This window comes from Lytechinus pictus, chromosome 5 (assembly GCF_037042905.1).
Source record: "Lytechinus pictus isolate F3 Inbred chromosome 5, Lp3.0, whole genome shotgun sequence".
In the NCBI taxonomy this organism is placed as follows: domain Eukaryota; kingdom Metazoa; phylum Echinodermata; class Echinoidea; order Temnopleuroida; family Toxopneustidae; genus Lytechinus; species Lytechinus pictus.
The window spans coordinates 21,799,661-21,823,180 of record NC_087249.1 but is presented as its reverse complement, the minus strand read 5'-3'; the positions used below and the strand labels follow the sequence as shown (position 1 = coordinate 21,823,180).

General features: G+C 34.8%; 1 protein-coding gene across 1 annotated transcript; it reads left to right on the top strand.

Moving 5' to 3' along the window:
• The first annotated feature begins 286 nt into the window (after positions 1–286).
• Positions 287–22,899, top strand: LOC129283882 (neuronal acetylcholine receptor subunit alpha-10-like). Its single transcript, XM_064100023.1, has 9 exons — positions 287–573; positions 1,179–1,311; positions 9,933–10,075; positions 11,028–11,072; positions 11,415–11,524; positions 12,155–12,335; positions 14,936–15,293; positions 15,706–15,865; positions 19,677–22,899. Exons 2-9 carry the CDS (start codon positions 1,215–1,217, stop codon positions 19,972–19,974), a joined length of 1,392 nt encoding a protein of 463 aa, XP_063956093.1. The 5' UTR covers positions 287–573; positions 1,179–1,214; the 3' UTR covers positions 19,975–22,899.
• The last annotated feature ends 621 nt before the right edge of the window (positions 22,900–23,520 follow it).

Below are 23,520 nucleotides of genomic sequence, written 5' to 3'. Positions count from 1 at the left end.
TTATAATTGGATGTTTCATAAATATCATACTTCATTTTCACTGTAAAATTGGGCTCAGGGGGTGGCGACTATACCTTCATGAATGATCAAGTATAGTGAAAAGGAGCAGGGGAATTAATTAAAAGAGAGAGGACAAGAATAAAGGAGGAAGAAAAGTGCAAAAATTAGATATGGGACGTGTAACTCTAAAAGACCCATAAGTTGAATTCAAGAGGAAATAAAAGAAGAATATGATGTAACTACCCGGTCTTCTTGTTCCAACTGTATATATCCTGACACAGTGTTTGTTAGAAAAAGATCTCGTGTCGCAGCATGAGAGAAATAAATTTTTGCGAGGTAATAACGCTTTAGACCGTATAAAGCCGTGAAGTTATCTATAACTAGATATGTAACTTGTGCACAATTCACTTGCGGAACATGATAACACGGATTGGGTCCAATCGAGCCTTTTCTTCCGACGTACCGTTGGTATTGAGACATATTTTATTCTGTTTGGGTACTCGGTGTTCCGTAAATAAAATCAATTGTAACTCTTAAGGACATTAATGATAATTCTCATCAGCTGGTATTTCGGTAAGTATTGAAACCCTATTTTTCAGAGTAAATATAATCTTAAACGATACTTATCAATGATATTCCATACCCTCTCCCCCTTTGCCTTCATTTTTTCGTGTATGGTGATAATTTGGGGATAATATGGGGCTTCGTGGTATTTCGACTCTCGTCTTTCAATCAGAGGGACATGGGTTCGAATACCAGCCATATCGTGTTTTCCTTTAGCAAGAAATTTACTCATATTGTACCGCACTCTACCCAGGCGAGGGGTGGTTACAGGGGTTCAAACCCCCTTAATTTATTTTTATACCAAACCCCCCTAATTTTTTTAATAACCTGTTTTTTTTTTTTGGGGGGGGGGTTGTCAAGATTTTTTCAGCTTAAAACCCCCCCCCCCTTTTACAAAATCCTGCGTACGCTGCTGCCATGTAAAATTTATTCCTTGAATGCTTTAGCGCCTACATGGCGGCTCAGATACAACCATTGTAGTAGAATATATGCAATTATAGCTGCGTCACAGGGACCACATTTTATCATTATTATTATCATTATTATTATTATTGTTATTATTATTATTATCATTATGATTATTATCATAATTTACCAATTTGTTCTCTTCTCAGGAGATAAGCAACACAAGTAATTTGTAAAGCAGAAAGATGAAAGCTCAAACGGTGCACATGATTGTCTGTCTCGTCTTCTTTTCTACAAGTGCTTCTGAATGTTTGTCAAGCTATGCCGATACAGACATCATTGGTAACATTACTTTTATTAATCCTACATCTTCAATCAATCATATCTATCCAAAGTGGTGTATTCACTTACAATCTATTAAAAAAAAAAACTGCACAAATTTGGGAAAATATCAGGTAATGATATGTTGGTTGGTAGTTGTTGAGCAAAGCCCAACTAGTCAAGACCATTTGAATTACTTGTTTCAAATCTTTACTCAATCATATTGTTAGCTATTTCCGTATACTAGTAGCAATAGTCACCTTGCGGATTTTGTAATATCAAACAAGAAAATATTTAATTTTGTCTTCATTAAATAGTTATTTCCTAATAGTTGGCGATTTTTACAGCTGAGCAATGATGACCAAACGTATAATGTTTGTTAACCTAAAGTTGGGTAAAGAAAATCCATGTAAATTGAGGTAATTTGCTCCTGTGACGTTTGCTCCTATGACGTTTGCTCCTGTGACTTTTGCTCCGGTCTTGATATCTCAGAGGGCATAGGGTTAGGCTCAGAATAATGTAAAGATGATGATATAAATATCAAAGTCCTTTGGAAGCGCATAATGGACGTTATGACATAATGTGATATGCGCTATAAACAAGAACTGCGCTATTATTATTATTATTATTGTTGTTTGTATTATCATTATTGTTTTTATCATTATCATTATTGTTTTTATTATTATCATTATTGTTTTTATTATTATTATTATTATCATTATTATTAATGTAACGATATCAATTAGGGTTTATTCAGTTCTAGAGGTCGGATTCTGTGTTTGGCATTTTCCATCGGAGCTATTGTGGCCGGAGCAAATGTCATTTAACCAGTTTAACTAGCCCACAATAGTTACGTTAAAACATGCCTCATTGTTTAATAGACAATTTTTAATAATTCACAAATGAAAATATGTAAAAGTTTGAAAACAAAAATCGGACAAACGATGATAAAGTTTACGCTTAGAGTTGTTAAATTTGCCTTATAGACTATTATTAATTCCATGGAGGGACAACTTCCATTTTATTTGCTCTTCCCCTTCCCCTTCCCCTTCCCCTGGTGGAATTGACCTTTAAGATATAGCTGTGGATCAAGTCAGAGAACTTGTCAAGACTGACTGAAATTAAAAAAATCTAACATCATACTCAACTGAGTGCTTTATTATATTTTGATTATTCGTTTAATTATTTATGTATTGATCTACTTTTCATATTTTGGCGAAGCCGGAGGAGAGGGGGGGGGGGGGATTCCATTGACGAATGGATAGCATGCGTGACAAAAAAAAAAACACGTAAAAAAGATCTCTTTTTCAAGATAGGGCACGTTACGTACGTAACATAAAAACACTAAAAAAATAAAAAAGAGGTATATATTTCGCCAGGAAAATTACGTGTTTACGGTCCATTTGCGAGGGTATCAAATACTATACTTTATAAGGATGTACGTTTTGCCCCAACATTACGTGTTTATGGTCCAATTTGACTGTAGGGTGGTACTAAACCCAATGAAAGTAAATGTAAAGCCAACGTCCGTGACATAACAATAAGAGGACAAGTCCACCCCAACAAAAAACTGTTTTGAATAAAAAGAGAAAATTACAACAAGCGTAACGCTGAAAATTTCATCAAAATCGGATGTAAAATAAGAAGGTTATGATTTTTTTTAGTTTCACTTAATTTCACAAAACAGTATATGTAAACGAGGGAACTGAGATGACATCACTCACTCACTTTTTCTTTTTTATTTTAGTATATGAAATATTCTAATATTCTCCCCATTTTTTTATTGTCCTGTGAAACAAAGTTTTATTTCTCCCTGAACACGTGAAGTTACCATTGTTTAACATTTTATAGTTCAGTCAAGTATGTCCCTATTGTCAAATCTGTAAAAATTAAATTATATAATTCAAACAATAAAAAACAAAACAAAATTTGAGTGAGGGACACCATCGATTCTTTTATTTGCATGTGACTAAATTTGCAATGAACTATTTTGTTAAAAATAAGCGAAAATTTAAAATGGCATAATTTTCTTATTTTACATCCGATTTTTATGAAATTTTCAGCATCATGCTTGTCTGATTTTTCTCTTTTGATTCAAATCAACATTTTCTGAGGAGGAATTGACCTTTAAGATATAGCTGTGGATCAAGTCAGAGAACTTGTCAAGGGTGCCGTTTTGTTTCCAATACTTGTTAAAGGGATGGTCCGGGCTGAAATTATTTATATCGAAATAAATACAGTATAGAATTCACCGAGCAAAATGCTGAAAATTTCATCAAAATCGGATAATAAATAACAAAGCTATTGAATGTTAGTAGACTTGTTAACTGCAAAAAAAGGGGCGAACGCTGCATTTTTTAGTACAAATGTGCCTCTTGGCATGTATATTCCTTGAACCCATTGGAAATTTTTTATCCAAAGAGATACTCTGTATCTATGCAAATTAACCCTAATTAGCATAAATTATGTAAATTAGCCTCCAAAATTAGTAATTTACTAAAAACACTTGTAAAATGTAAAGCTACCTTATAGAAATGTCAATTTTGATGCAAAGCGTTTGTGAAAGTAGCATAAAAAACTAATGAAAAAACGAATGCGGCATCCATACATTTCATTACCTAATTTGCATAAATTATACACATTTTCAATAAAAAGTGCCTCTTTTTCAAATGATGCTGGATAATCTAAATTGAATAAAACTGTCAATAAATATGGTATGTAAATAATAAATGGAAGGAATGTGTCGTAGGGTTTGGGAAAGACATTGAACAAACGAACTTTTTGAAAAATGCAAATAATCCCTAGTTACCGTAATTTGTGCATAAAACTGCAAAATGCTTTGAACATTAGAAAAACCGCCTTAATAGTAAAACATGTCTTACTCGGGAAAATCTATACATATGATGAAAGGAAAGGAAACTGTACATGAGAAAACTATTTCTTTGTAATATTCAATATTTGCGTTAAATTCATTTGTTTGTGATATTTTTAGTGCATAATTTGCATAATTTTTAGTACTATATTAAGCTTTTTGTGTGATTTTGAATGATCTAAAGTTGATAAATAATAATATATTATGTTTTAAAGAGGGTTATTTGAAAGTATTTGGGCACAAGGGATTCACTACATCGATGCAAATGTCATTGACCACTTATTACCATAAATACATATTAATGAGTTAACCTATACTAATCCATGAATAGTGTAAAAAACTTCAATCACCAAAATTAGGCATTTTACTCAGTAAGTTCATAAGTTCATAAGTTCATTTTATTTGTCTTCCAACTTTGAGTTTTAATACATGACAAACATACAAGTGTGTATGAAACAATGAGCAGAGTACATGATAAAACATACAGGTATACATATAACAGAGTATGCAGAAAACATTGTTTTTAAATACATCATATAGCTTAAGACAGAAAAGAAATAATTTTAAAGGAAGACGAGGAGACCTAAGTGAAGCAATGCTTGTAAATTAAGGTTCCTCATTACGAATTCAAAGAACATTGGATAAACAACACAGAAATGGCAATATAATATAATATGATAACTAAAGAGAGAGGCGGGGAGAAAAGAGGGACACATTTATGTACAAAAGGGACAAAAAAGGGGACATGAGGACAGAGACCAGCCAGGCCCGGGAAAGGGGGGGGGGGGGTGAAACGTATTGATAATTTAGCATTAACTGATAAATAACACACGAAAAATAGGCTTTACGAATCACTTCCATAGTTACTTAGTAAATAATATTTCAATTTTCGTTTAAACACTGTAGAACTGACAGCATGTGTAATTGCAGGGTCAAGTGCATTCCAAAACATGGGTCCAGTGCAAACTAGAGTGCCCAAAGTGAACTTTGTTCTTGCACGAGATATATGGAGAGTGGAAGATTGTCTAGTATTGTAATTGTGTACTTGACTATTTTTCTTAAATATCAGTGCCAGGGCTGAAGGGAGACTTCCTGAATCAAATTCATACGTAAGAGATCCTACCTGCATAAAGTAAATATCTTCCACTTTCAATAAGTGATTGTCATGAAATAAAACATTTGTATGGGCACGATAACTGACATTACATATACTTCTAATAGCTCTCTTCGGAACAATGAATAATTTTTGCAATTGCGTTTTAAGTGAGTTGCCCCAGGCAAGCACACCGTAGTTTAAGTAAGGAACAATTAATGAGGAATATAATATAAATAAAATTTCTTTAGGGAAAACTGATCTCAACTTGTATATAACACCGGTATTTTTTTTTACAACAGTTTGCAGAGATGATTTACATGAAGTTTCCAGTTCAATTTCTCATCAATAAATAACCCAAGAAATTTAGTTGAGGTTACTCTTTCAAGACAGACATTATTAAACATTACATTGCCAGGCAGCATTTTTAAGGAATTGCTAAAAAGCATATAATAAATCTTTTGAAAATTAAGTGATAATTTATTGGCTTGAACCCACAAGATAACATTCTTCAATTCACAATTCACTGTTTCTATCAGGGTTAGAGGATTCCTATGTGAAAAAAATACACTAGTATCATCAGCAAAGAAAATAAAGGATAATTTGTTAGATGAATTTTGAAAATCATTTATATACAGTATGAATAAGAGAGGTCCTAGAAGAGACCCCTGAGGTACACCACATGTAACAGTTTGCAAGCTGGAATTAATTCTATTCAAAGATACAAATTGTCTCCTGTCAGTAAGATAACTCCTAAACCACTCAAGGGCAACACCTCTCACTCCATAATGGGATAACTTATGTAGCAAAATTTTATGATCAACTGTATCAAAAGCCTTAGAAAAATCCAAGAATATACCAATTGTGCTCAAGTAATTATCCATGGCAGTGGCAGTACTAACTTTCTATGGGTGTATAGGAAAAGAAAACATCCGTCCATATTGTCGTCTAATTTGCATAAATCATGTAAAAAATTATGCATAAATTACCATACATTATGCAAATTCGAACATAAAATGGCTAATTTTCGCAGTTTATACCTGATTCCAATTTTAGAATGTGGCACAACTAGAATTAACGTTCATATTATGGCATGAAGAGAAAAGTAAATACAGATAGAACATTTCGTTGGGTGTAGATACAGCTTTCAATATTATGCTAATTACAATTGGTATAATTATATAGTTCAAGACTGTGTATTATCTAATTGCTTGTATCAACTAAATTGATTCTCTTCTATCATATACATGGGGATTATATTTACAAACGTTGGTCCCACAGTTAAAGAAACTTTTAGAGTTCACAGTCTGAAACTTCTAGAGTTTCCTAAACGCTGCGATGCCACATTTAGCAAGACAATATTTATATCTTTGAAACCTCTTCTGCTCTTGGAAAAATTAAAGAAAGACAGAAAAGGTTTCTGTGAATGCTTATTTTGAGCAATGTTTTAGTCGAACGAGTTACTTACATACGATGTTATTCATGGAACTCTGCACTTCAAACATTTTCTTGTTTATGCTTAGTTCCTACTTTGTATTCATATTATTATTATCAATGTAACATTATTCTGTCAATTTATGGAGAAAAATAAAAAAATGCTATGCATGTTACATGCAATGACGTTCTGGTAACCAAAGCCTAACCCCATTAAGAGCCTCTCGAAGGTACTCCCCACCCCTTTCTCAATATTAAGAGTTATATAATTGTTATTCGACAGTATCGCTATTATTTCCTATGATCTTTTGAATAAAAAAGACAAAGACGTCCTGGTACATTGAAGCCTATACCCTTTACTATTTACGTTGATTGTCAAAGTAGTCCCATCACTTTCCTTTGACTCTATTAGTCTTTTTAAAATATCCTGTTAATATCGCCCCTTCTGTAATAGGGGCGCTTTTGCTGAATATTAAATCAGCTTCTATTTTCATTAACGTCCAGGAGACATAAAGATTAAATGAAGATAAATCCTGACAAAATAAAGCCTATCCCCATCGAAACCTATAAGAAGTTACACGACTAATTATCTTAGTAATTACATTTCTACAAATTCTGCTTCACTGTATAACACTTCAATACTTATTGTTCTCTTGGATAAGAAATAGAAGACCCTATATATATATACTCTACTATAGTTACATTAGCATTTGGAACATCAAAGCCTTTCCCAAAGGGAGCCCCCATGACATTGGTACACGGGCACACTTCAAAATATATTATTATACGTAACATAGACATGTATTCTTTAATTTAGATGGGTATTGGTACATTTTCCACTATCAATTGTAATACAAAATATGAAGAGATTCCATTGGAAAAGGTGCCTATCCATTAGCTAGCCATGTGGTAACTATTAACAAGTAAGAGGAATGTTTTTTTTTGCCCCAAACGGGGTTTAAAAAGTGTAGTATGGATAGGAGTGGGGAACCATGAAGGTACGCTCTGTACCATGAATTTTCTACATGCAACTTGTGAAATGATGCCTCCTATAGATCTTTTCCAGGATGGTTTATCTAATATGTAATATAATATGTAGAATTGTGGGGGGGGGGGGTACTTCGACGGGCACACGATGTTAGATATGTTTCAATGTGCTGGATTTTCTTTACCTGTAACTTGCAGACAGGCAGAGTATGTTTTTTTTAAAGAAATCATTAAAAAAATGGAAGTGATTTTTCCGTGTAGAAAAAATGACGTTTTGTCAAAATTGAGAGTTCCAGAAGGACGCTTGTTTCAAACATAGAGTCAATTGTGGAATGAGACGTGAAACTTTCGACATGCAGGCTCCTTTATGGAATGGGATCTAATGAACTAACATGGAATCGACAGAGCAACTTCTCTTCTATCTATTAAACAGAGGTTCCATAAAACTAAAATTTGCTTTGATAGGTACTAAAGACGCCTTTTTGCCACGGTTTGGGCTACAAGAACACGATATATTTCAATATAGTCAAAATATGGAAAAGGGATGGGGAACTAGATCCCTTAGAAGTAGGCTTTAAATTGACAGAATTTCTTATTTATATAACCTGTGCACTAGAACAATGCCTCCTCCAGGCCGGGCACTGTGAACGATTTTTACAGGGGGTGCTGAAAAGCTAAAAAGGTTCACTATAATTAATAAAGGTCACTTTGGGCCCAAGAAATTTAAAAAGCAAAGAAACAAAAAAGGATTGCACTGCAAAATGAAAGTTATTTTGATGACTTTTTTTTACGTTTTGTCACATCTGCCGGAATTCCAGGGGGTGCTGTCTATGGAGAATAATACACGCAATACCCCCTCCCCGAAAATCTTGGGGGTGCTTCAGCCCCTGCTTCCCACAGAGATACGATCTTACGTATACGTAAGCTCCCGAAGGGAGCTGCTTCCAGTGCCAGGGCCTCCTCTATCGTTATATATCCTGCTTTTAATAAGTGCACTTTTCCAGATGAGGGCTTCATTAAGATGATATTTTCAATATACTTTGTCAAAACAAAATAAGGGGTGGGGCAACTTCGACAGGCCCCCGTGGTGTACACTAACTTATTTTGATGGGATATAAAACAATGCCTTCTCTATTTTTCCAAGAGGATAATGTAAAGCGGCTTTACTGTGTATAGTAGAAATGCATCTTCCGATGGGGCACTAAAAATATTTCAGTTTAACATAGAGTGGAATCAATAAAGGGTTGGGGTAGTTTAGAACTCACATGTGGCTGTTCTTCAATATACCACAGCTCCTCTACATGTCCCTTTAGAGTATTTTCTCCTCTTTCTATTCCGAGATTCAATACAAACAAAAGTAATCTTTTGGGAGTACTGAAGACAATAAATTATTTTCTTCCCTTTCTGACCCAAAGTCTTTGTTTCCAATTTTAGAGCAGTTCTGGTTAAATATATATTCTTAAATACTTGTTTTCACTATTTCGACATAATATGCAAATTTATGCAAATTACTTGCTTATTTGCATAGATACAGCGTGTCTCTTTGGATGAATCTTTTTCTTTTGACTCAAGGAACATTAATTTGTGCCAAGTGAGACATTTGTACTCTAAAATGCAGCGTTCAACCTCTTAACAAGTCTACTATTTTAAAGTTTGTCAATATTTTGTGAAAACAGTTATATGCACATCATCAGGAATATTCATTAGGTGGGCCGATGATGTCACATCCCCACTTTCCCTTTTCTTATGTTATTACATAAAATCATAAATGTTTCAATTTTTCATACATGTTTTATTGATGTGTCTCCATTATGATGAAATAAGTTGCGGCAATAAATAATTAATGCACTTAATCAGTTTTCAATCCAATTGTTTTAGTTCTTGGCAGAAAATTTTGAATAAACCTAATTTCATACAATAAAATACAAAAGAACAAGTGGGGATATGACATCATCAACCCACCTAATGAATATTCATGAAGAAATGCCTAGAATTGTTTCACCGGAATAATTCAAATTTTTTAAATTCAATAACTTTGTTATTTGTCATCCGATTTTGATCAAATTTTCAGCAATTTGATATGTGAATTTTACTCTATTTATTGAAATATAAATATTTTCAGCCTGGACCATCCGTTTAATGGTAGGGTTTCATACGTACGCCAATACTTGTTAAGGGGTGCATTTTCAGATCATGGAGATTGATTGATTTATACTACGTTTCGTTCAGTAACTGTTGATCAATTTAATCTGTCAGGTTTGAGGCCTAATCACTCAACAAAGTCGCTGGTGGATAAATTAATGAAAGGATATGGCAGAACATCTGTTCGGCCAGTTCATGACCACAAACAGCCAACTATTGTCTTTCTTCGGATGCTTCTGTATGAACTCGTCGAATTTGTAAGTATATTCACAGTCATGACAGTGATCCCGTAGTTTATTAGCCTGTTGTCGAGGCCCTGTCGGCTGCTTTCCGAGCGAAGCGAGGGATATAGCGAAGCAGAGCGCAGCGAGACTCACCAGGCCTAATTCGCTCCGCGAATTAGGAAATCCCTTGCTTCGCTCGGGAAGCAGCCGCCAGGGCCTCGACAAGAGGCTAGTAGTTTATATAGGGACGGATAAGGGATTTTCTAGTTAAAATGGGAGGTGGGGTGGGTCAGGGATGTTGACCCATTTCGTTTGGAAAATCTGTTTAAAAATAGGAAGTCACATTGTACTAATAGTGCAAAGAGGTTGATCAATTTTGCTTGGCTAATATTGTTTGAAAATAATAATAAAAATAGGTCGTCTGGTGCTAATAGAGCATTATCTTTGCCCAAGGGAGTGGAGGTGGGTGGGGGGGGGGGGGTCACACATCGTACACGACAGCTACGCTTGTACGTCCACAAAATGCCGAATATGGTCTGTTTTCACGTATTCCTTTGGTGTCCTCGAACTTATGCTTAAAATATTGGTATTTTCAGCTTCAAGTGTCATTTAAAGTCTCAGGGTATCCCTGGCTGTTATGATGACGAGAAGTTAGATATGTAATAAAAAAAATCTTAATTCGAATGTAATCCTTATTTATTATTTTTGTTCAACTGCAATTAACCAGTAGTGCAAAACTCATGCCCTCTCTTACTCGTAACACATAATATATTGTATAGGGGGGTGGTTTCTCTCATTATTTTTTTAAACCAAAAGCCTTCGATCCATTAATTTACTGCTACTACTTCTACTCAGTACTACTACTACTACTACTATTTTACCTGTCTGGTAAAAATGAGTATATAAATGTCCCTTTTCTCTCATTGATAAACTGGTCAACCCCATCTTCTCTCTCTTCATCCCCCCTTACTCTTTTTTTTTGCAGAATGAGCAATATCAGGTGATTACTATGCGTTCTAATATGAAAATGGTAAGTAGGCATACCACAAAACAAATACATAAACGAAATTCGAATACTGCGATTTAAATCTTTGATGTATAATGTTTCATTGATTTATTGATTGCTGCGATTTTTTTTAATTGAATCAGAAGCAGCGCCCCTCCTCGGTCATGCCAGTTTTTTTAATTATGCTTACCAAATGAACGTAGTCGAACAAAAAGTTTCTGTCAGAGAACGATGAAGATTGTATTCTCAAAACAATTATTCAATTTTGACAAGCGGTTTATAACTCGTAAGCAATTTACCAGGGACTTGAAAACGTACGTAGGTCTATTAAATAAATTCATGGACTAAATCTCTATTACTTTGCAGAAATGGAGAGATGAGTTTTTACAGTGGGATCCACGTGAGTGGGATAACATCACTTCAGTAACCCTCAGCAACCATGATATATGGAGACCAGATTTTGATTTAGAGCAGAAGTAAGTTTATAACGCTATTTATGCTCATGTCTCTTTGAAGGTTTCAAGTATTGATGCAATTAAAAGTACTAAAATAATAATGCATTTGATTTACTGACCACAATTACCCCCCTCTCATGTTTTTTGTGAAGCCCCCCCCCCCCAGGTTACAGCCGATTTCATCATGGTCGCTAAAGCTATAGCAGACCACCATGCAGTTCGTATTGTCTTTGTCTTATTCTGACAATGAATACTGGTAGTTTGAGTTGATTATTAAAACCATGTCATTTAGTGGAAGTCGTAGTACGCCTAGTATTGTTATTGTTATATTATTATCATTATCATTATTAATAATATTACTTTAATTAATATCTTTATCATCATCATCATCATCATCATTAGTACATTATTCCTCTTCCAAGGATCAAGTCGACTCTAACGAAAAGCAAGTAATTTCAGGTGGAGTCTTTCTTATCCGTATCTGCCTTCTTTATGTAATACAGTCGAAGATGAGGAGAGATCTTGAATCAGTGCAGGCTTTGATTTTCTTCAATGATAATCATTTACAATCAACATTACTTTTATTATGCAGTAACATCAGAATCAGCCGAAACTCATGATAATTTATACCTTTTTTTCTTCTTCATAAAGCGTTGACAGGGATCAAAAAATCACACGCGACACCTATATCAGCGTTACCCACACCGGTGCAGTGCACTGGATGTTTCCTATGATCACAACTACGGCATGTAAGATTTACACTGCTTACTTTCCTTACGACCACCAGCGGTGCAATGTCACATTCTACCCATGGACATTGGGTATTAAAGAGGTGAGTTGTTTAAAGCAGACACCAACAATTCCTTAAAAAGAGTGTGAATCACGAAATAAAGAGGGCGCACTATTTTCAATCTTCAATCACGACGACGCTGATTACACACATGGCCACTTACGGTAGCTACGGATGCTTACGGATGAAAATCCGTAAGCATCCGCCAGGATCCGTTCATCGGTAAGCATCCGTATCTATCCGTAACTCAATCCGCAGATCCGCAGCGGGAATTTTGAAAATCTCTAAAATTTTGCTGCGGATGAAATTTACGTAAGCATCCGCAGAACATACGTTATCCATACGTAAAATACGTAAGATTCGTAAACCCATCCGAACAATACGTAAGATACGTAACTGATTAAAGAATGGGCTTCACAACCGTTTTTACAAGTCTATGGCTTTTTGACACTTTCGGGGGGGGGGGGTGAAGTCTTATAACCATTTAAACCTTCTAAAACCAACATTTCAATATACAATTTTGATATGAAAATAACAAAACAAAAAAAACATGATTCACATTTTCCAATCAGGCAATTTAAAACGGAAACATTTTTTCCCGTCACCATGACACGGTATCACATATATATACATGTATATCACATTTCTTAATATTTGTTATCTTTTAAACCAAGCACTTCTTTCAAAAATGTTTCACATTGCGGATACCGAAACATATATTTTTTGTAACTTTCTTGATTGTTACTCTGTCATGAATACCTGTCGAATGGAAAACTGTTTGCAAAGAAAAACCCTAAAAAGATGTTCATTACCAACAGGATTATAGCATGAAAAGGGCAACGAAAGGATGTAAATTTATTTATAAAGTATGTGTTGAGAAAATCTTTAAAGCCCCTACTTCACAAAAAAAAAATGGAGGAACATTGTGTTGAAACCAATTGATACTTGGGACAAAATTCATATGATTCCTTTAAAAAAATGTTCTTTATCAAGAACATTTAGATATTTACGGTAAAAAATCTTCATAATATCCTTGGTGTTAACAAGTATCTGAAAACTGGTGGTATTTTAAATTCTGATTTGTGTTTCTTTTGTTCAAAACAGTTTTAAACTATTCCCCATTTATTTTTGTAATCCCCCTTCACTCGGCGATTTTAGATGATTTTGAAAAATTCACTCTCAAAAGTGAAATTATGTTATCTTAAAAAGATTTCGTATTTGGTATACCAGGTGTAAATTATTCTTCCTTTCTTTTTCATATTTTATAGGCTAAATATTATATAGTTTCAAAAAGGTGTTTAAGGAGTCATTCATCATTTTCATCATTCAAAAGAAATTAAAATATCAGCGTGATATAACGCACATCGAGCTTATTAAATTTTTGTTTTTTCTATATTTGTTTCTATACATATATAATATTGTTTGTAATGTATTATACGCACTTTGCATTTGATTATATGATTTGTGGAGAAATATTGAAGAAAGACTTGCTTTGAAAAAAAAAACAGTCTGTATATTTGCAAGTAGCCTATATATTAAAGCACATTATAGTAAACATTTATTTATAAACAACAACAACAACAACAAAATATTCGAGCTCTCAGACTTGATGAAATGCGACTAAAGCAAGTTCCGATCCACGTGGGTTTATATGCAGATGGTGCGGACGCTAGAGGAAGCCGACATGCGCAGAAATGCGTTTGATTTATCCGTATCGACCGTAACTCATCCGAATAGTCCGTAACTCATCCGTGTATAGTCCGTAAGACCTCCGTAAAATCTGTAAGCCATCCGTAAAATCTGTAAGCCATCCGTAAGTCGTCCGTGACATGTGTCAGTGAGTTGGCAGCGGATAGGCTCATCCGCAGGTTTTACCCGTAACATCCATAATTAATACGTATCGTCTGCAGATAATAGGTAACATTTGCTCAAATTTCCGTTATTGGGGGTAATAAATACGCATTCTTATTATCCAAATATACGCAGGCATCCGCAGGTCCGTAATATGGCCATGTGACCTAAGCATTAATTACAATACATCTCAACGGAGAAAATGTACATAAAGTAAAGATTTGCAAAAACAATCGGGAAATGGTGATCGCAATTAATTTAAGTTATATTTGGTTTGAACGTGATTATCATTATATCCGCTGTCGACCAATATTAGGCATTTATTCTGATGATTGAAAAAGCATGAAGCTTATATATGTAGTTATTGTCTTCAAGAAGGGGATGGGGGATGCAAAGCAGGAAACTGTGGGCTAATCTCGATCTTGACCTTCTGGACTGTCATACCTTGAGTAATACCCAACATAGCTTTCGCAAGACGCGGTCAATCTTGCATCTTAAACCTTAATGGCTATGTAGGACCTTTGCCAAATGTATTAGTGATGGAGGCCCAACTTTACACAATTCTTTTGGACTTGTCAAAAGCCTTGACAAGTTGTTCCATATTTGATTGATGTCTGTACTGTTAACACTTGTGTCCCCAGAGGACTATATGTACTTCCTGAGGTGTTGAAACACCCTCCAGTTTTTGGACATAATACCACAGAGTGTTAAAGTGACAACCCGATGGTCTTTCTATGCACACCGGTTAACACGATAATCGAGTTGCCGTTCATGTTAACTCTTTTACGCAGATGCGGCTTCTTGCACTTAATGACGATGACGCCCAGCAAAAGGCGTATGTTCGCAATGGCGTTTGGGATCTCACAAGCTTTCAAGCCACCAACGTCACAGACACTTTCAAGTGTTGCCCACATCCTTTTGATTTGGTGGTGTACACCCTTGAACTGAGACGTGAAGCGTCGTTCTACACCATGCAGATCGTGTTACCTTCTGTCTTCTTGACTCTCCTCATGTTGGTCAGTTTCTGGCTCCATCCTGACTCGGGTGAGAAGATCAGCCTGACTGTGACAAACCTCCTTTCAATGATTCTCTTCCAGCAGCTGGTGGCTCAGCACATGCCACCGATAGGCGAACCAAGCTCTATAGTTGGTGAGTAACAACTACACCAGGTGTTTCATAAAGCTGTTCGTAAGTTAAGAGCGACTTTGAGAACGACTGGTGACCTTTTCTTGTGGTAAATGATATTCACCTTTGAATGTTCATTGGTGAATATTTAGCGGGGAAGAAAGGTTCACCAATCGTTCTTAACATGCTTAAAGTCGCTTTTACCTTACTAACAGCTCTATTAACCCCCGCACCATCAAGTAAAGTTTGGTTTAAAAATACAGGGTAGTCTGTTGCATTGGTCTAAATTCATTCAGGTTTTTTTTCTGTGTACGAAATAAAACAACAAAAAGCAACATAGATCACAGGGAGAAAAATACTGTTTAAATGGGAAATATGTCTTAAATTGAACGTGTTGAAGCGGAAGGATGTATTTTTTGTTCTTTTGATCCCACAGTGAGTTGTTGCTTCATAATGATCGCCCTAAGTGCGTGCTCTGTGATCCTGACAATAATCGTTCTACGGGTCTACCACAAGGACTCCGATCAGATGCCGCCATTTTGGGGATTCATGCTTCTTCGCATCTTCATCAGTCGAAACATCGCAAAGAGTATGAGGTTTGTCTTCTTTACAATTCGTCTAATACTGTTCTTGTTCTAATTCCTGGTTTCCCATAAAGATGTCAACTTCTTCAACCATTAAATGACTGAACTTTTACGACCGTTAGAGATACCGATTGCAAAACTGCCGAAAAATTCAGAGTATCGTAGTTCGCTATATGTATGTATCAATTGTGATTAGTCGCCAAGTGAAGAGGGGACGCGTGTGTGCGGGTTTTTTTAAATTTCTTACACTGAAAACCCCCCCAGAGTTTCAGGCCGGGCTTATTTTGACATAATATGAGCACAGTTCGCCAATCGGGGAGGCTTCCTACTCCGTCTACCATGTCTACACACAACTTCGACCAAACGGGAACTATTCGAAAATCATGAGTTTTTATATGAAACGGTTAAATGAGATCATGATTTGATCGAAGACGTGCCGGGTTGATCGATAAAAATGCCAGAAAATGTCCCCAGAAGAAGGTCATAATAAATCTCACTCAAACACACACACACCCTCACGCACACTTCACTCACTCACAATCCCGACATACAGTGAGAAGTTTATTTAGTTTATGCCCTAACTATATTTTGACAGGATGTAAGTACTTGATTGAATATTCACAATATAAGTTGCCACAAGTATAATATCAAATGGATATCAGATACGTTTTTGATTTCCAAGAAACTTCCATCATCACTCAAATACGATAATTTTATTTGCTAAGTAAATTATTATCAGAACAAAATGCCAAGAAGGACAATTTTAAATAACTTTATTCATAGATGAGTTGACATTTGTTGAAAGTGTTGAAAAAAATATTGTATTTAAACTAGGATAAGGAGATTTAAATAATAAGAATTGTAGACCATCTACTAATCTTGAAATAAAGTGAGACTTGCTTTTTAGTTATGGTTAATGTATCTTACTGATAACATTATCTTCATTATGTAGAATTTTGAAGTACACGATGAATATTGTACATAAACTGTTGTTTTAGTATAGCCTCTCGATTTCTTTTTAAATAAAACAACTTGGGGAAAAGATCCTTTGCTCATGCACGCCACATTGTAGAATGGCCTTTCTACAGACATTGGAAATTTTATCTCTGTTGATCCTTAAAAAATCTTCTCAAAACCTTTTTTCATGTAATTTATAGCTCTTTATGCGCTTAGTGCACTCTACAGAGTGGATCTGACGATGTATATCTCTATCACCATCATTATCATTACTACTACTACTACTACTACTACTACTACTACTACTACTACTACTACTACTACTACTACTATTATTACTACTTCTATACTATAATATACACTACTACTACTACTACTACTTCTACTACTATTTCTACTACTACTACTACTACTACTACTACTACTACTACTACTACTACTACTACTACTACTACAACTACTACTGCTACAACTATGACTATTACTGTTATTACATCTACTTCTACTACTACTACTACTAATACTAATATTACTACTACTTCTTCTTCTACTACTACTACTACTACTACCACCATTACTACTACTATAGCTACTACTTCTACTTCTACTATTACTTCTATTACTACTACTACTACTACTACTACTACTACTACTACTACTACTACTACTACTATTACTACTTCTACTATACTATACACTACTACTACTACTACTACTACTACTACTACTACTACTACTACTACTACTTCTACTACTTCTACTACTTCTTCTACTACTACTACTACTACTACTACTACTACTACTACTACTACAACTACTACTGCTACTGCTACAACTATGACTATTACTGTTATTACATCTACTTTTACTACTACTACTACTACTACTACTACTACTAATACTAATATTACTACTACTTCTTCTTCTACTACTACTATTACTACTACTACTACTACCACCATTACTACTACTATAGCTTCTACTTCTACTATTACTACTATTACTACTACTACTACTACTACTACTACTACTACTACTACTACTACTACTATTACTACTTCTACTATACTATACACTACTACTACTGCTACTACTACTTCTACTACTTGTACTACTACTAATACTACTACTACTACTACTACTACTACTACTACTACTACTACAACTACTACTGCTACTGCTACAACTATGACTATTACTGTTATTACATCTACTTCTACTACTACTACTACTAATACTAATATTACTACTACTTCTTCTTCTACCACTACTACTACTACTACTATCACCATTACTACTACTATAGCTACTACTTCTACTTCTACTATTACTACTATTATTATTATTACTACTACTACTACTACTACTACTACTACTACTACTACTACTATTACTACTTCTACTATACTATACACTACTACTACTACTACTATTACTATTTCTACTACTACTACTACTACTACTACTACTACTACAACTACTACTGCTACTGCTACAACTATGACTATTACTGTTATTACATCTACTTCTACTACTACTACTACTACTACTTCTACTACGACTACTACTACTACTACTACTGCTGCTGCTGCGGCTGCTGCTACAACTACGACTACTAATATTACTATTTCTACTATACTATATACACTACTACTACTACTACTTTTATACTTTATACTATTAATGCTACTACTACTACTACTACTACTACTACTACTACTACTACTACTGCTGCGGCTGCTGCTACAACTACGACTTCTAATATTACTATTTCTACTATAATATATACACTACTACTACTACTACTTTTATACTTTATACTATTAATGCTACTACTAGTAGTACTACTACTACGAATACCATTGCTATTATTATTATCATCATCGACAACATCATTCACACGGCCTGAGGATTCACGGGGAATTAAAATGAAAAGCCTTTCTCGATGTATCAGAATACTAAATCTAACTACCCATGACCATGATAGGTCATTTGCTGGGCATTGAACCCCACGATGTTGTATGTAAAGTCAAGTGTGCATTTACTTATCCATTACCTAACTGGTGGGGAGATATTTCGTTGCTACGCCGCCGCGCAAAATTTTTTGACCGCGCCGCTCGCTGACTCCTTATATTCAAGTCTTGCACATCTTTTGAGACCAAATATGAGACGCCTGAGTACGCGATTCCGATATTACACAATATGTTGTAAGCGCATGTCTGTCCCCAAAATTGCTCAAAAACGTGATTTCGTGTACAAAGTCATTGCAAATTGTGTTTTTCAACCAAAAATCATAAATATATGATTTATAATTTTTTTGGGTTAAATGGATTTATGTTATTTATGATCGCAAAAGAGTCCTCGACAAAGTTCATCGAAAAAAAAATGAAAAAAATAACAACAGGGAAATACATAAGAATTAATAAAACAAATACATAGGAAATTAATTATTTTTGGCAATTTTTAAAGATTTTTGTTAGAAATCTAAAAAGTGATAAATTATGTTCATCAAAATTAGCATTCTACTAGCTATATAAGCTGAGTTAAAGGCAAAAACATGCACACAAAAAACAAGTTTACGGCAAATTTTATACGCTCATTTGTTATTAAAAAAATACAAGCAAAAAATATTTTTTTGAAAATGTTACTCTACAGTCTTGTAGTTTACATCCGGCTCTACCCGCGTGCAAAATTTTGCGGCGATCTCGCAATCAACGGCCAATATCTGAAGGGGGGGGGGGGGTAAAATTAACCCCGTATATCTTGGTCTGAAATAGCCCAGTTAAATTTATTTAGGGTTAAACCACTAAGGCAGTCAAGTTGTGCTGTGATTTTGATCTATCGATCCCTATTATTCTTTATTTAGCTCTTTCTACAAAAAGCGGAGATCAATGCTAAAATTAAACAGATGTGATGAAAGACGGATATCCTTCTACCTCAAGGTTAAATCTAAGTTACTATCATCCGGTTCGAATGCCGAGTTAAACTCGTCGATGAAAGGCAGGATGACCAACGGTATGGCGGATTGTGAGGAAGATCTGAATTACAGTTTCATGTGGAAGCATTTTGCTCTTGCGATTGATCGAGCATTTGGCATCATTTTAAGTGTTTGTACAATTGGATGCATCGTATACGCGTTGGAAGCGTTCAGTCACCGCCACTAAATAAAAATGGCGACCGGAGTATGGAGGAAGGAGTTCTATAACAAAAGCCATGACAACTTGACGTGAACGAACTTTTTGGCATCACTATTTTCGCAATGTATCTTTGATAAGAAATGAATATTTGCTTATCGTCAATAAAGAAAATTCTAACGCTAGATCCTGATACATCATCATACGCCCCTGACCTGCATGTACTCTATATACGCCACATCAAATCAACCAGATACCGCTTGTATCCTATTTTTTTTACCCAGTTTGTCGGCTCCCATTCTGATTGAATGTTTAAAAATAATTGTGCTGTTATGAGTATGTTCGCGATGAAATTTTTTTATATTATCGTAAATAATTTTAATGAGCAGATCCAAAAATCTTATCAAGATTTTCAAAGATATGCATAATATATTCGTATTCCGTAAATCGTATTTCAGGGTATAAGTGGATTTTGCATATTTGAATACTTATATTTAATGAATGTTCCTCACTTTAAGGTAAGTCATCTCGACAGACAGTAAACCCCAACCACATGTCATATAAGGCACAAACCATTACTTATTAAAATGTCAAAATCTCCAACAGAAAATTTATTATACTAACTGGTAGCCTTTCTTGATAGTTTTCATGTATGTAACGAACGACTCACAAACTCGCTTGTAATTCAATCGAATCCTATTATTATAAATCTATTATATTTCATTTATGTATCTTTACAGAGTTGCCAACCCTTGAAGTATATTAATGAGATGTGTTCTAATGTAAATTCAGTGTTTACTTCCCGATTGAATGACAAAGAGAAAAGCTTTTGTTAACATGTTTGTCTCGAAAGAAAACATTTGGCTCAGCCGTTTGGTTATTTTCATTGCATCTGATTAATATTCCGTATAACGGTAGGCATCTCTGTCTTTATCGTATTTGGGATACCTATTGTTTATTGCATTGGAATTCATTTTGTAGCCAACAAGCCATATGAAGAGAGACTCAAATATTTGAAACTACATTCACTTGTATATAGAAGGAAACGTGGAGACATGATTCAAGTTTACAAATTTCTTCATGGTATTGATTTCTGCCAAGTTGATAAGTTTTTCACAATGCACCAAGCTAGAGGTCACTCGTTGAAAATCTTTAAGCAGCAATACAGACTCAACCTCAGAGGGCACTCTTTTAGTCAAAGAGTTGTCAATGACTGGAACAATCTTCCTGAGTCAGTGGTCACTGCACCTAGTCTTAATTCATTTAAAAGAAAACTGGACATTCATTGGTCCAATCTTCACTATGTAGCACGTGATCCAACTCTTTAGCGTACCCTCAAAGCTGTATCGTCTGTATTTCCTTAAAGGAGAATGAAACCCTTTAAACCAGCTGAATCCATATCAAAGAGAAAAATCAAAGGAACACATTGTTGAAAGTTTGAGGAAGATTGAATGAATAATAAGAAAGTTATGAGCATTTGAATATTGAGATCACTAGTGCCATGTAGATCCTCCCATCGGCAATGCGACCAAGATCTGTGATATCACACGTACAACTCCCTCATTACTTTAGTACTTATTTCACTTATATTCTCACTTTTATAGAGTCTATCACAAGTTGAGGTGTTCTCTTTATGAGATGACAAGTACAGAGGTTTCACAACATTATATCATTGATGAATCGTTTGTCATATGATTAGAATGAGCAAAAAGAAATGTTTTGGGGTATATTTTTAGTGTCCAAATGGGAGAGTTGTACGTGTGTGACATCACAGATCTTGGTCGCATTGCCAATGGGAGGATCTCCATAGCATTAGTGATCTCGACATTCAAATGCTCATAACTCTTTTATTGCTAGTCCTATTTTACTCAAACTTTTGTTGATCTTATTTTTTGATTTTTCTGCTTTCACAAAAGCTAACTTGCTCCAAGAGTTTCATTCTCCTTTAAGAAGAAGCGACCGGAAGACTTACAGGACTACCTTCTCTTCCGTATATTGCTGATGCTGATGCTGATGCTGATGTAGATTACCCTAAAGATGATTACATTGTATATATTGAAATTTTGTCGTAATAAAGAGGCAACTTACTATCCCAGTTCCAAATACATATCTGCTGGTATTTCTGTTACTGACATGTACGTATACATAATGTCGTGATATGTGATTACTATTCTTAAAGTGTATATTTCCAAAAGAACGACACGCTATCAAATTGAAGAAAAATGAAATGAAAAGAACATAATATTTCAATACACGGAATATGTTTCAAGGTTCACACCAGCCTAAATTCATAAACAGAACAACCAACAGGTGTACAATGATCAAATAATGTTTTTTTTTTTTCAATTTAATCAACCACACCCTCTCTGGCTTATCACCGACATCGCTTTCACTTTAACTCCTTTTAAATCAAATTCACCCTTTTCCACATACATTTGTATTCTTGTAATTACATTCATCAAATTTTCCTGATATCTAAAATGTATAAATACCCAGAATGACTATGTTTATGAATTTAGGCTGATGATAAGATGTGAACCTTGAAACATGTTCCGTTTATTAAAATGATATGTTCTTTTGATCTTTTCATTTTTTTATTTGTCTTAAGTGTATATAAAGGTAACATGCTCTCGATAATTTTTAACACATCGTCATGAGTGTGGGTACCATGCATGGTTTATTCTTTAAGTAATTGGTGTATTCTTGGTCTTGATTCATTTTATAGATTATAGTCTGAACATAAATTGTAGACACTATATTCGCGCCACTTTATATTGTCTTTCACTATTCTTTTAATTCTCATTCTACTAGGGTAATTTTATCTATCATGTTCCTCACCATCTGCAATTGCACCATATTTCTCCTTTGCACTTATACTTTTTTTTACTTTGATATGTTTCTTATATTTCTAAATCTGAAACGGAATAAATAAAATCGAAATATATAGCTACAGTATATAGAGTAGTCGTTATATTATGCTTTCTCATATTTTCATGTCAGGTAATTGAAATCAAACGTTCCATCTTACTCTGTAATAGTTGGATTCATTACCCACTCATCCTACCGTCTACGCCCCTGCCAAAGAATAGCCAGAAACATTATTCTAAGTGAATTCGACACATTTTTATTGACCTCTTCAAACACAATGTCCCGTTTTCTAAAGTCGGGTTTGAATGAAACCTCGGTCTAAGTCTGGTCTAACTCCAGTCAAAATTTCACTTTAGACCGCGGGTTGAACTAGAACGAACTTTCAGAAACACGTTTTCTAGACGAGCACTGACAGATCCAGGGGAGGGGGAGGGGAGCACAGCCAGCCCGTGCTTCCCCCCTTTGAGAGGCACAATTAAAATCTGTAATGTAAAAATGCCGTTAAAACAGGAGTGAGCCCCCTTTTGAAAGTGAAGACTTTTTGTTTGCTTGTCATTTTTTTTCGTGGACGAATTCCCCTTAATTTTTTGGTTAAAACCCTTTTTTCGTTTTTATTTCTTGACAAATTTTCCTCGGGAAAATGTGCCCCCTTGAAAAATCCTTGATCCACCCCTGTAGACGAGTGTTTACTTTCAGACATCTAATACA

Excerpts from the sequence above, each read along its gene's own strand:
- LOC129283882 (XM_064100023.1), top strand. The coding sequence starts at position 1,215 with ATGAAAGCTCAAACGGTGCACATGATTGTCTGTCTCGTCTTCTTTTCT. Across the intron at positions 11,073-11,414 it reads TGCGTTCTAATATGAAAATG|AAATGGAGAGATGAGTTTTT; the intron begins GTAAGTAGGCAT and ends ATTACTTTGCAG. Across the intron at positions 15,866-19,676 it reads AACATCGCAAAGAGTATGAG|CTCTTTCTACAAAAAGCGGA; the intron begins GTTTGTCTTCTT and ends TTCTTTATTTAG.